Genomic DNA, 15,475 nt, shown 5'->3' on the forward strand with positions numbered 1-15,475 from the left:
GCTAGGAGTTTAACCTGGGAGTACAGCAAGTGAAACTGAGGAAAGTGAGAATTCTCCAGAATATTAAGTCTCTAGTTTTGTTAGCATTGCAAATTTTTACTTAAACACATGTTTCATCAAGAAATTCAACACTGTAAAAGGAGCTTCCTGATCAAATTAACTTTTAGGACAGAAACACTGAAAAATGTGCTTGGGAAAAAGCATTTTTGGACATTAAACCTGCCCATTTTTAGGCATATTCTGCCAAAAAGCATGCCCTCAACGAGATTTTTGAGTTTGATAGATGGAGCAGAACACAGAAAGTACCTTCAGTTCTTAAGACTCAATTAAGTTTACAAATTAGTGTAGCTGCTCTGTTTGAGTTGAAGCTTTCACACAATGCAATATGAACAACAACCACTCATGATGGCTGTAAGAAACATTTGACTGCATTTATAAGATTACAAAATATCAAATAAGTAATTTAGCCTGATTGACCTGGATGTAAAACAGACAGGGTGCAAAAAAAGCAACTCTCCTCCTCTGGGGCTTTTTATAATTACAATTTATCCTCTGCAGCTTTTGTTTTAGTGTGGGTACTAGGAAAACTTGGAGGCCACTTGAAACACCTCAGGTGTTTCATTCCCTCCTTCTTCCCTAAATTGGAAAAGACAAAAGTGTCTTCCTGTTAGTTTGAAGTGAATTGCCAGTTCAAATTTATGTTAAAATTAAGATCAATATGGTCGTGATGTCTTCACTAAGATCTCACTGCACTTTGATTTCTGACGTTAAGGGCAGAATTTTTACTTTGCCATCCATAATAAAACTGGCAATTCAGAACTGGGACTAAAGCATAATGACACTGCCTAGACATCTCAACATCAACACTGTAAACCTGCTGTACTGAATCCTTTAACCCAGGATTCCTGGAGAAATCTGAAATCCTTCAAAGAGTCAAAAATAAGAACTTTCCTTTTGCATTTGACATCATGTATCATGCTTCTTTACAGTTTTTCCACAACTGAAACTGCTGCAGCCACACAACCCAGGAAGAAATTAATGCTGCCATCAACCCCAAACTCTCATATATTATTTGTACATAAATAAATAATTTTTGACAGGATGAAAAGTACATTGGCACAGTTATGAAAAACAAGCATATCCTCAAAAATCCCCAGAATGTCTCATGACTAAGACAGTCAAGGAGAACTTTAGGCATTTGGGTTGCATTCTTTACTATGCCACAGCCTTTGTGTTACTAGTTTAGTATTTCTGTTTTCCAAAAATTGATATAAATTTAATAATTTTATATTTCTATAATTTTTCTATAATAAAAAACTAGTAAAACAAGTGTACAACAGAAGATATTTTTATTCAAGACTTTTTCCCAAACCACAGTATCTTTTCTTCCACAGTTTCACTACACTAATATAGTTGCACAGTCTACTCTGAAGTCTCTACAGACTAAAAAACCCCAGCAGCACTGGTTCGAACGTGGAGAAGCAATGAAATTAACAACAGTTGAAGAATTATTGTACCAGAAGTTTCTAGCTTTTGAATGAGAATTTTGCACATCTGCCACTTTGAAGCTCACTTGAGCAGGGCTTCCTTTTTTCCTAATATCATGTTGTGTAATTGAGAAAAGCGAAGCACACGGTGTAGAGTTGTATGAATAAGAAAAGAACTGAAAATGTGTCCTGATTGTTTCCCAAAATTGCAAACAGGTTTCAGATGTTATTTCTACAGACAAGGCAGGAATAGAAACACAGGTGCTTACAGGGAATAGCTCCAAACTGTGAAATTACTGGGGTTTACAACATATTTTCCTCCCTTAACTTTTATAGTTCACCTGCATTTCTGTAAAGATGAGACTGTTGAAAAAATCTACCCAATCTCACAGTCCATGCATAAAATGGGTAACAAGTAAATTGCATTGGTTGCATCTCAAAAATAGGCCATTTCACAGAACACAGTCTGCAAGTGACTCAGTGCAGTTACTTTATCCCTGTATTTCACTTTGGTGTCTGCCCATTAAAATAACACCCAGTTTTTCTGTTTATTTTAATGCAAAACCTCATGAAACTCATCAGGGCAGATGTACAATATTGCATAACTATTCCAAAGAGCAAATGGAAAAAATTATGAAAACATGATGTCTGTCACAATAGGACATAAGAAAGAAATTACATTTTGATATGGATAAAAAAACCTTTATGCATAGAAACAAGCAATATGACCAACCTTTGCCAGCCTTTCCCACACTTTAATGGAAGTGTTTCCAATATTCTTCTAAAAGCAGCTGAAAGTCCAGGAGAACCAGAAATGCTACTGACAATTTTCACTTATCATTGCTTTGATTTCTTCTTTATTTTAATTAAGTGATAACATTCACTCACTCCCAAAATATTGGTAGAGGAATGACAGTATTTCCTGAGGCAGAGGAAATGAAATTTCCAAGGTGAACTGCTGGCTACTTAGATAACTAGTTTGGGGGCACTGACATATGTATTGAATCACAACAGCAAAAGTGCATGTAATTAAATGGAGAAGTTCAAGTGAACTCCTCTTCTGCATCACATGCAATGCAGACAAAAATGAAACCCTGTTTTAATTTAAAACTTTAGGGAGTAACACAAAGCTCATCTTACAAGCAAACATATTGATAAAAAATATGAAGTTCAGCCGCTTGCAAAGGTAAATGATAAACTGAATGATGAGCTTCAAAAACTATAGCAATGTGAAATGAATCAATTATATCTATTGGTTGAAAACAATAGTTTAGCTTTGGATGTATCAGTTTAAGGGAATGAATAATTGTGATTACAGTTTCCTAGCCAGTGATTTAACACACCCTGGGTTGCTTTCCCACCTCTGCCACAGGCAGCAACACTGGACAAGATTGTGTTTGCCCAGAACAGGCAGCCCTCATGCTTCTAACCTTTACAAACCAGCACTGATAACATTTCACTTCTGCTAAAGAATAATTGGGCAGAAGTCAGAATCATCTCAAAGAATTTTTTTTTATACTGGTGCAAGTCTTTAGCACAACTCTAGCTCATCACTCTTGATTTTAAAAACAAGCTAACCCACTAAAATGGGAGCTATTAAGAAATGGAATTGCTCTAGTCATAACAGTTCCAGTAGAGACAGAGAAAATTAGGATAGGAAAGATAAAGTTAACCCTCAATAGAGAAATGAGTAAAACTCTATTGTCTGTTCTCTAGCCCATCTATGTAAATAACTATACCTAATGATTCATGTCAAGGCAAAAATAAGTAATCAATAAACCCCCAACCTCAACAGTGACTGACATCAGGGACCCCATCCTGCTCTGAATCCTATGGAATTTTAGTTAGCAGCTACGGCAGAAGAAAGCAACCAGCTCAGTTCTGCACTCTGATAAAAATGCTGTTCTTACAACCTTAAAGCACCCTATTATCATAGTAATTCTTTTAGTTTCATAAAATCAGCATTTCACTTTCAGTGAAGAGCCATGCTGAGCAGGGTAACAGCATGTGACAGTCTCTCTTTCAGAAGACTTTAGAAGAAAATGGAAGTAGGCAAATACATAAAATACATTTGAAGGATACAGAGATATTGATTTCACAATCACAATTTTCAGAATGCTTATGAGAGCAAAGTGAATAGTGTGTTTAACAGAAGATTTTCACTGCTATCCAGGAGCCTTTAAAGTGGAGAAAAGGTCAAAAAGCACTAGAGGGAGCTGCTGCTCCACTTGGATTCTTGTATTCAGCACAAATTGCTACCTGCTGGATTGACACGGGTGTGAGCTCACATCTCGGCTCTCCTGTCCTGAAATAACAGGACAGTATTCAAAACCAACAGCAGACATCAAGGATGCACACTACCAATTCTGAACGAGAAGGGAATCAAAGAACACCTCAAAAGTCTAGAATATGTAATAGACTTTAAACCAATACAAAGGAGGAATATATTCCATAAGTTTACAAAAATATTTTTTATAGCTGATCAATAAAATTCCTCATTGACTCCTTGCCTTTTTATGGGCACAGGACTTGTTCCAAAGAGAAAAAAAAATAACATAAAAGAAAGGATAAGGAAAAAATTACACAAAAGAAATTATATCTGGAAGAAATTTCATAGGAAGTCCCACTTTAACTGAACAGTTTCATTACTAGATGCCAATCAATCTATGTTTCTGACAGTGATAGTTTTTAACCAAAGCTATGCAGATGATGTTAAGGGACTAGAAACTTACACCAAGCATTAATTTTACTGAAAAAATTCCCCAGAAATTAGGTTAGGGAAAAAAAAGAAAAAAGATGAGATACTGGGAGAAGGTTAGAAAAGTCTAAAATGCTGCCATGCTACAAGTAGATTTTTGACTGTTATCAGGTGCTTTTACACTCCTGTCACATGAAAGCACACCATGTATGCTGACTGCAATTTTTGTAGCTTTCCAGTTTTCTTTAATTTTACCACAATCTTTTCCCACAAATCCCTGTATGTGCACATTGTTATTAGGACTGTCCTGTATAATAAATACCCTGAGTATTGTATTTTCTTATCCCAATTTTTGTGGGGTTTTTTTTGTCAGTACTGAGCACTTGACTGTTCTAATATATAAATGAAATACTTAACATCATGGCATAAACTGATAAATAAATTAGGTAAACTTATTAATTTCAAACACACACTTCATGCTGTAGCTACCCTAACAATTAATGACTGAATCACCTTTTCCTCAAAAAAAAAATTCCTATATTTTTGAACACCAGCCAAAACCCTTTTTTTTAATGCTGGAGAGTCTAATTTTTACATATTCAGCCAATCAGTTAACCACTCTGTACTGTGTAGGCCAAAGTTATGACAGTAAGCACCCTGCAGGTGTGAGTGCTCTGTTGCACTTTGGGAAAGCCAAAGTAAGGGCTAACAATGCATCCATGTGCATGAAGAATCTGCTTACTATTAGGAGAGAAGGCCACCTGGAAGCACAGCAAAACTGAATATAGTTTGAGCCTTGAGAAAGAGAGGGGGAATGATGGATCCTGTTGAAGTTTTTTTGGTGCATACAAGCTGTGGCACTTGAAGTATGGGGATCCTGCCAATGCATGTTAGCAGGCATTACTGCTTTTAGAGTATGCCTTTTCTATGTGTTATCTTCCCAGCCTTGGAAGAGGAACACAAGATGGTGGTATAGCTGTATTCAAAGCAAGGAGTGCATCAAAAGAGTAATACCAGAAACAAACACTTTAAACCAATATTTAGACCATGGCTGTTTAAGGAATGCTTCTCTGTATGTAGTCCTAGGCTACAGTACCCAACACAGAGCTCCTTGTAGTGATGTTGCCATGCTCACAAAGTTGAGCTTTCCACTTGTTGTAAGAAAATCTGAGCTACATCTCAGTAATAGAAGTGCAATTTAGCTTCCTCTCAAGATTTCTGGTATATCTGTCAAGGATCATACATCTTCACAAGCCTGACCTGCCAGCAAATCTAGGATGGCAGAAATCTGTAACGCAGAAACAGCTATTCACTAGCTCACAAAATGCTAAGTAGATTAGGTCTAACATTGACCTCTGCAATGGTTTGCTTTTTTATCCTTTAAAGGTTATATTTGGCACGTGTATTAAGAAAGATTCTGCATCAGTCCTTCCCTCTGTTTGGCCTCCTGCAATCCCATTTCAGCATTAGGACTGTGCAAAGGACTCCAACAAGCAAGGCTTCAATATGACTGTATGCAGGGGAAAAGAGTGAAAGGGAGGGATTTTTAACTGGTTTTATGCAGGATAAACGAATTCCATCATAAATGCCTCTTTCTGAACACATTTTGCAAGAAAAAATTATTTATGAAATGTATGCAGTTTTTGTTTTGGATAAGGGTAGATGACATCTGTTTCATTTTAGTCATGGTATCCCATGCAGCAGTGCATTATTCTCTGCTCTACATATAAGACCAGGTTGAAACATTTGATTTAAATGTTCAGATGCATAAACCACTGCCTTTATCCAGGTAAGCAAAAGAAGGAATTATAATGTTTTTTGTTATATATTAAGAATGTAAACAGCAGAAGTTTAATTAATCCACAAATAGCTGTTTTGCATTTGTGCATGACAGCATTTTTACAATACAATGTACAGAGAATTTTACTAATATGACCAAGTCTTCCCCTAACAAAAAAGGGCTGCTTTCATTGAAGACTAATATACATTCATGCCTGACTTGAATTTTAAATCCTTTCTCTTTTTAAAAAAAATAAAGAAGAAAAAGAAAATCCCAAACCTCTTAGATCTGAGCTAAACCCTTTAGTTCTCCATATTACAAATCCTTTCATAAAGTCATGTATTTCTTAATCTTTTTAATTCTTCAGTCAACTCATTTGAACTACAGCTGAGTGCTCATTCCAGTGCTGGGTATAATCCTCCCCATCATTCAGACAGTTGGCACATGCTTCACACAGTCCTTCATCTTTCAAATTACCCCTCTGAGACAGAAATTATCCCTTCTACAGAGCATCACGCATTTTGCAAAGGGAATGAAAGCACAGTATTCACAGCTAGCATACATGGCCAGTCTTTCTTTGAAATGCCAATTTCTGCTTCCTCTGCTGAAGTTTCCATCTTGTTCTTTCCCTCCTGTGTAGTCCCTCCTACTTGTGGACCCAGTCCTTTTATTAATGCTGCAACAACAGGCTACCAGTAGTAGGTGTTTGATACAGCAGAGTACACACAGATTAATTATTTTAAACTATAATTATGATCCAGTAACCTGCTATAAAAGAGTTAACAAAGTCCAAGGACAGAGTGAAAATTTCCCACACCCCTCATTAGTTACTCACAGGAGGTCCTGGTGGCCCTGGTTTTCCTGGAAGGCCTGGTTTGCCTCGTCTGCCCTGGAAACAAAAAAATTACAATAGACATTTATAAATGCTGTGGGTAGGGACTGATTTGAAATAAGAATTTAAAGAAAAGATTTGTTGCCTTATATATTAGCAAAAAAACCCCCCAAAACCAACAAAAAACCCAACAAAATCCATCCAAAATGAATACTCTCACAGTCAGTGCAATACTAATATGAGTATTCCTAGGATTGTTTTAAATAGTTATAACAAATTGTATTTGTATCTCCATCCCAGTAACAATGTCACATTTTAAAGCTTTGTCTCAAATATGAGTGCACATTAATAGGGTTATTAACAAAGTACCTTGATGAGGTGTAACGAAATTAGATTTGTATGACTACACTGGAGCTTGGGATGTAAAACTGTGCTGCAGCATAGTCAGTACATATGTGCTACATAACCCAATTAACAAACACACATACCTTCTTCTCTGGGATGTGATAATGAGCACAAAAGCCAGAGATTTATTTGCAAACACAACTCACCTTCTTTGTGCAATTACTACCATCTGTGTATATATAATACACATGCAAAATCATTTGCATTAAAACATAAAGTCCATAAAAGTCTACTTAAGGGAGACTTTGCACTCAGTTTCTAAAAAACACATGCATATGTAACTATTACAATTTTTTAGTACAGAGTTTGCTTGAACAACTGTTTTCACATATGCTTTTTATAGGAAGATCAACACAAAAATGGAAGTAATTTGCAGGAATTAACATCTTTATTGCCAAGCTGAAATCTGATGCACATTTTTTAGAAACAACAGCTGAGAACAACTAATATCTAGGTGCAAATGGCAAAGAAGAAAAATGTTATATCCATTAAGAGTAAACTTTTCCCTTGCATATGGAAAATGTAAATTAATGTTAAGCATTAGAGGGAGTGTTCTGGTGAAAAATTGAATTAAAAAGTGAAAAAAATAAAATTCTGGCTGATAGTTCACAATTAACAGATAGGGATATTTCAGTAATCTCTGCTCCTTACTACTAAGTCTGCTTCTGTAGTTTCTGAAATAACAGTGTCACATACACTGCAGCAGTTTTCTCATGAAGAGAAAGAAATCCAGTTTTGCTATTTCCAGGTGAGAGCCTTGATCTGTAGGAAAGCACTCTCATGCTGTGCATTTCATTAATCTTGTTCTGTGCTGAGGGGATGTCAGCGAGGGTGGAAAATCCCTCTCCCTCCCACCCTGCAGCTCTCCAGGGCAGCCTCTTGCCCAGAAGCCAGGTACTGTCCTGGCAGCAGTAGGTATCTCAAGCCCTTCAAGCAGAAGAAGAAACAGAACCAAGACTGTGTGGATGTGTTTCAGCCATTGGGCTGCGCCACACAACATGTACACTGCCACCACAGTTTTATCATCATCCTCAGCCAGTCAGAGTGAAACAAAACCACCTCAGCATTTTTGGAGTGCCAAATTCCTGGGTCTTAACTAGCTGAGACATGTGTCATGTGCTGAGCTGTTTAATCCCACCATTACTTGCACATGCAGAGCTCTAACTGGGGCAGCTAAGGGTAAATTTTTAGAGGCAGAATGCAGTGCTAGGTGCCTAGGCTGGGCTCAAGGCTCTGCTGGCCCTCACTACCCACCCCCAGCACGTCCTCTGCTGTGCTGGCAACACTGACCCTGCAGCCCCAGGACCAGCTAGGCTGGCAGCTCAGCCAGCAGGTTTTGACTGTGGTGGAGCAGGAGAACTGCAGGTGGGGCAGGTTTTGACTGTGGTGGAGCAGGAGAACTGCAGGTGGGGCAGGTTTTGGCTTTGGTCAGCTCACTGATGCTGCTCACCCAGCAGCTGAGGAGCTTGCCTGGCCTGCCAGGGCACACATGCACAACCACAGGGGGCTGCAGAGCTACATCCGTACTCTTGGACTCATCTCTACTCCGGAAATACAGGTGGAAACTGATATTTCCTGACATAAAAAAAAAACAAAAAAAACAAAAAAAACCAACAGTAAACTTCCCTTAGAAAGAAGGAAAAACAGACTGAGAGGTAATAAGGTAATAAACAAAGATAAATTACTCCATACTTTTAAAATAGTCCCTCCGAGTTATAATGATCTACAGTGTTGACTTCTTGAAGCACCTTCCTTTTCCTGTTTGAACTTATCTAAAGTATCCTGAGGATGACACTTAAAGTCACAGCAGTCTAAACAAAGTATCAAGGAAGTGTCAGGATGAAGAAGACAGGACTTTGACTGGCAGACACAACTGTGAACGAGGTGTTAATTACACAGGAAAACATGGAATATGTTGGGAAGGCAATTTTATCTCTGTTTACAAGATGGACTAAAATATGATTTATGACATAACAAAGACAAAACTTGATTAATTTTCTGAAAAAAAAACCCCAAGCCAGTTATAAAAAAAAAAGGGGATAGTTGTTTTTCACCATTTATTAGTTAGTAAAACACATACCCAGTGAAACACAGAGGAAACATCTGTCCCACTTTTTATCCCATCATTATATTATTAGCCATTATACAATGTTGCATGTAAAATAGTATGAGGCATAAGCTTTTTATAGAGTAATAAAAGTCCTTTTTTTTGCCTCCAAGCACCTTTGTAACCTGTCTGGTATTTTAAATTTAATACAGAAATGTATGAAAGGCCACTACCTTTCAGCAATGTCATTCAGATACAGAGACTTCAATGTCAGGAATACCCAAAACTCCCCCTACTTGTCAGCACTCCTGCTTCTCTATGACTTCTCAGCATCAGCAGGGGAAATATATATATATATATATATATATTACTATAGTAAGAGTGTAAGTAGAAAATATTGGTTTATGTTTTTGTTTAGGGTAATTAAAACAATTAGAATAATGTTTTTGACGAGCCCATTATGATGCTGCCTTGGGCAGACCATGAGCCAGACCATGACTAAATATTTACATTTTGATTTTGAGTCATCCTTCTGGCAAGAAAGAAGTGAAAAACATCTCAGTGCCCTCTCTGGTTTATAGAGTGGGCTTAGCAGAGTTCCCATCTCCTGCTCTGCTGTGGGTCTTGCTAGCCCCACGAGAGCTGTATTTATTACCACTGTGCAGAGGGCTGACAGCCCACACAGGAGGGCTGTTACCTTCATTTAGCTTAGATCACTGAGCAAATATTGAGATTCTAAAACCACTCAAATTATAAATAAATGTCCTAGGCATCATATTGTTCCTTTAACTAAATAAAAAATGCATTACCACCTACATTCACTTAAAAACAATATGTGGTGTCAACAAGTTGTCTAATTCTACTTAGAATACCTGAAGGAGACCAAAACAGTTGCTGGCTATTTCCTTTGTGATGCATATATCTTTGCTGCCAATCAAAGTGATAAGAAGCTTTCTAAATGTTGCTGCTATTGTATGCTGCTCCCTTGACTCCTGCCCCAACTAATTTGTACAGCAGGCTACTTTCCTCTTTCCCAAAGGACAGACTTCAGCTGGATCATTCAAATGACAAATAACAACTACTTGGTTAGGGGCAAAAAAAGATAAAATACTAAAAATAAAGTAAATGAGAGATTATATGCTTCAGGAAACCCAGCTGAGTGCCTAGCTGAAGTATGTGGTCAGCTGCATTCTTTATTTCTCTTTTCCTTCACCCCTTCTGTGAATTCAAATGACTTGATGAGCTTTGCCTGACATGAGATGGAAAGCTGCTCAGAAGAGAGCTCTGGCCATCCTCCCATAGGATTTGTGCTCTGGTTCTGACTGTTGCCCCTGGGCACTGCTGCAGGTCCAGCAAACAGTGCAAGAATTCAAAATCTGTATTGTAACCCCCTGCTGTACCATGCCATATCCATCTACTCACATCTCTCTAACTTTGGAGGAGTAAGATCTCTAATCCTAGTGTTTAAAAATAAACTGCGGATTATTTAAGGATAAAATCAAGCAGTTATGTAGGAACACTGACATGATTTATGGAGTTAATAATTTAAAGACTCTACACTCTAGTATGAAGGTAAAAGTTCTTAGAATAAACCCATGTGAATTTTCAAGGGGAAGTGCTAATTAGTGGTTCTTGAAACACATCATCACATTTCAAAACAAGAAATAGTTCTAGGGAAGGGAAAAATCTGGGCTTTAAAGTCTTAACTACTGTAGTTATGCAAAATTAATGAGGTTTATGTAATTTTTTTGCCAAGCTACACTATGATTCTCTTGGTTAATCCTCAAAACCAGCATTAAAAAGGCACAGATATAACCAAAACAGGAGGTGAGTGGGGAGTTAAAGACCCCTGTCTCACAGTACCTGACCTACAGATGCCAAGTGCCAGTTCCAGCGCCCACATTATCTCAGATTACAGCAAGAATTGGGATAGTCTCTTCCCTAAATTGAAAATCCATGTTGCAGACAATGAAACCTTGTTAACTTCAGCAATACAGTGTTAGGATTTGACTGTACAATCCCTTCTTCAATCCTATTAACTTTGGCCTTGAGGATGTATGATGGCAACCAGCATATTACAAATTAACCTCTGTATGAGATGCTAAACCTGAACAAAAATCACAGGAAATAAGGCCAGAAGGCAAGAAATTAAAACATTTACAGAACTCAAGTGCAAGACTGTTCACCATACCCTACTAAAACCTTTCACAGAAATGTGGCTCACAGAAGAATAGAGCACACAGAGCCCAATCCCCTCTTTGGGAGAAAAGTCAGTAGGGAGCTCTTCACTGATGCAGAAGCCTTCCTGCACTCAGTCTTGGGTTTCCAAATTCATTTTAGGAATGATTTACAAAATTTCTAGTTCCTTCATTGTGACATTATTAAAATGCTTAAAGGGAATGCCTAGCCAGGCTACATAAAATTGAAATGAATTTAACAAACCAAACTAAGACCCTAAACAGGCACAGCAATGCCAAGAAGTCAAATGCCATTACCTCTTTTGCCAAAAAATCACTAGATGAAATCCATCACAATTTTTCAAGTGTATCCATTAAAAATCCAATTTCATTTCAAAACCAGAAAGAAATAATTTTCAACTATACTTGTACAGTTTATACCTTAATTTTCATTATTAGATATAATTTCTTATTCTCTCATATTTCTACACCTTTGGCTAACAGACATTAAAAGAAATATTAAAAATAGAGTATCTGGAAGAGAGCCTGAAATTCTAAAAGAGCCTCTTAGAAGTTATACTATTTCTGCTATTCCATTAAGAGTTAGGTTTTAATTTCTACAGTGGAAATTGACAACGGGGAAAAAAAGAATTTTTCCAATTGAAAAATCTATTTTCAGCATTCTAAATCACAACTGTTTCATTCCATTTTTAAATGCCAAAGTGGGAAAAAATAAATATTTTTAAGCTGTATCCTAATTTACTGGATATGTATTTCAATATGGAGACATTCTGGGAGAAAAACTGTTTTACATTAAGCATTTTTGGACTGTTAAATGTCAGAGTGAAGGAACATACAGAACTCTAACTTAAAGATGAAATCAGATTGGAGCTTTGCCTGTTTAAAAACAACTTACATCAAAGTCAGGGACTGAGAAGATGAAAAGAGATTCCAAAACTCCAGAGCTTTAGCTGTGAAGAAAATGTTTTGCATTGTGCCAGGAGGCTGACCTGCAACGCAGACATTATGGTTGTTCTGCAAGGTTTGTTTTATAATTGGTTAAGTACAACATTTATTCACTGAACTAGAAAAGAAATTATGTCAAAGAAATATTAATGTTCTATAAATCAGATAAATGCAATCTGAATTTAAATTACTTTTGATGTCACTCTAAATAATTACGTTCTGAAAATCTAACAGCTCTCCATCCATTTATTTATGAAGATTTTCCACTCTGTCAAAATAACTTTGTTCATGCTTAATTAGAAAAACTTGCAATCTCAGAGAGTAAGCTGATTATTAACATAAGGCAAATACTGTAATTCCACAGAGTCCCTCCAAACATGTAATTTTAGTAAAATCAATGTTGAAATACTAGATATGACAACAGATTCTTAGTTTTATGAGGTATTTAATTTATTACTAAGATAATGCTAAAATAACTTCCTCTTAAGTGAAGTATTTGGTATTATAAACACAACTATTGGAAATAAGGAAGTTCTTTCAAAAATATTTACTTCAGGACACCTGCAACCCAAGGACACCAATCCCAAGGAATTTAAAGTCAAGGATATGGCTGTGATATTGCAGAATATTTTTAAATGCTTTAACCCAATTCACCACTGGAACCAGGGAAACCATCATGATGGAGAAATAATCTGTTTAAATACATATAAAAGACTTTATTAATTTGTATTAGTCCATAAGAACGAAGCTGTTGGTAGCTATGCTGAGAACAAGCTAGAGCTAGTCACATAAAAACCACTGAATTGTCTGGGTTGGAGGAAAGTCTCGAGATCACTCAGTATAACCCCTGTCCCAAGCAGGATCAATTGTCCAGGACTGTGTCTACTCAGCTTTTGGGTATCTCCACAGATGGAGACTCCACAACCTCTCTGGGCAGCCTGCATCAGTATTTGATGAACTTCACATTCTTTCTTGTGTTGAGATAGAATTTTCTGGGTTTTGGTTTTTTTTCTTTTTTTAAAATTTCTTACCCCTTGCCTCTTGTCCTGTCACTAGCTGTTACTGAGGAGAATGTGTCTCCCTCTTCTTTATTCCCTCACATCAGACATTTACAACCTCCAGGCTGAAGATTCCCAGCTCTCAGTCTCTCCTTCCACAGAAGTTTCTCCAGCTGCACCTTGACACCCCTGAGGAAATCTGTGTCTTCCTTGAGGTGGTCTCACCAGAGCTGAGCAAAGGGGAAGGATATTTCCCCTGACCTGTTGGCAGTGCTCTTTCAAATGCAGGCTGGGATATTGTTGGCCTGTTTTATGCCACAAGGATGTGCTGCTGGCTCATGACCTGCTTATTGTCCAAAGAGTTCTTCTACACAAAGCCTTCTTCCAGACAGTTTGTTTTCAGTGTATGCTTGGGAGGAGTGTATTCCTCTCAAGACGCTGAATTTTGCATTAGCTCTTGTTGAACTTGATTTGCTCTTGATTTCTTCTGCCCCATTGTCCAGGCTGTTAATGAGGACACTGGACACTACTGGCTCTAGGAGCAGCCCTGTTAGTGGGGTACACTCATCTCCAATTGGACATTGTGCCCCTAATGAAAAACTTCTGGACCTTGTTTTTCAGATGGTTTTCAATCCACCTCACCATCCACCCATCTAACCTGTACTTTGTCAGCTTGTCTATGAAGATAATGGGAGATAATGTCAAAGGCTTTGCTAAAGCTGAGGTTGGCATTCACTGCTCACATCTCATCCACCTAGTTAGCCACATCATATTAAAAAGCAAGGTATTTCATCAAGCAAAATTTTCCTTTCATAAATCCATGGAGACTATCCCAATCACCTTCTTGTCCTCCCTATATTTGGAAATGGTTTTCAGGAAGATTTCCTCTTTCACATTGCCAGGGATTGAAGCCTATTGACCTGTAGTTCCTTGCACCTTCCTTTGTGAAGACAGAAGAGATATTTGCTCTTTTCCAGTCTTCAGGAGCCTCTCCCAGTCACCATGACCATTCAATATAACCAAGAGAGGATTGCATTGTGTGAGCCCTATGGACAGATAGCTGTGTCCTGGCACGGGCCAGCAGGGGCCTGCCCTCCCTGCTGGGGCACTGCTGCTCAAGGACAGAGCTTGTCAGAAGCTGCCAGAGCCACCCTTACCTTAGCCTCACCTGGAAGCAGCAGGCATCTTCGGTGCCCTCAGAGGCTTCCCAAAAGTGCCCAAATCCCAGAAAAAGTGCCTAGAAGCTTATAGTGAAGCAGGGTATCCCCGACATCTGGGGGAGAAATGATGCATCTGACTCCATGGATATCAGAAAGTTAATTAATTACTTTATTACACTATATTATTCTATACTATATTACACTGTATTACACGGAATCTGCACAAACCTCAACTCCACTCAACTGCACAGAATCTCGTGACTGTCCACCTACAGTCCTGACACGCACACCTGGATTCAGTTGGTCAAGGAATCAAAACACACCAGAATCCAATTACCAATTCCCTTCAGGTAAACAATCTTCCACAATGCATTCCACTTGTTCCAGAACACAGGCGCAGTAAATGAGATAAGAATTGTTTTTTCTTTCTCTGAGGTTCAGAGGATGTGGATCTCAGAAAATCCTTGGGAAGTTGTGCCTTGCTTTTCTCTGTGATGAGAAATGCAGCCACAGGAGCTCAAGAAGGCAGCAAGAGGATTGGATAGAAGCAGACACTGCTGCACAAACTGCTGTGTGTTTCAGCTGTGTGCTGGGCCTGGCTCTTCTAGAGGCCAGCTGAGAATGCAAAATCATCCTGTCTAGATTTCACAGTATAGCTATCTAATAAAATTGCCTTGATCCTTCACATTAAGAAAATTCTTGGAATTCCCTGAGGTATTATATTTTTTAAATGGAGTAACTTTCAGAAAAAAAAAGGTATTTATAAAAAATGCACCAAGTTCAGGGAAAATCCCTTCTACGAAGATATCCAACTGAAATGAAGCATTACTTCTCAAAACATTTGGAATATTATTTTGGAAATATAAAATTCATTGCATTTAACTTAATAAAGCCAGAGTCTGCAAAGCTTCATGTGGCCTGTAAA

The 15,475-nt window shown here is 37.8% G+C and overlaps 1 protein-coding gene across 5 annotated transcripts in view; it reads right to left on the minus strand.

Moving 5' to 3' along the window:
• The window catches only part of COL19A1 (collagen type XIX alpha 1 chain), a 185,041-nt gene that overhangs the window by 55,556 nt on the left and 114,010 nt on the right, over positions 1-15,475 (minus strand). For all 5 annotated transcript variants that reach the window (XM_074538452.1, XM_074538449.1, XM_074538450.1 and 2 more), the window contains one exon: positions 6,801-6,854. In XM_074538452.1, the coding sequence (XP_074394553.1) occupies positions 6,801-6,854 (54 nt within the window). The remainder of the gene's footprint in view (positions 1-6,800; positions 6,855-15,475) is intronic.

The sequence above is a fragment of the Zonotrichia albicollis genome, chromosome 3, assembly GCF_047830755.1.
Source record: "Zonotrichia albicollis isolate bZonAlb1 chromosome 3, bZonAlb1.hap1, whole genome shotgun sequence".
NCBI lineage: Eukaryota > Metazoa > Chordata > Aves > Passeriformes > Passerellidae > Zonotrichia > Zonotrichia albicollis.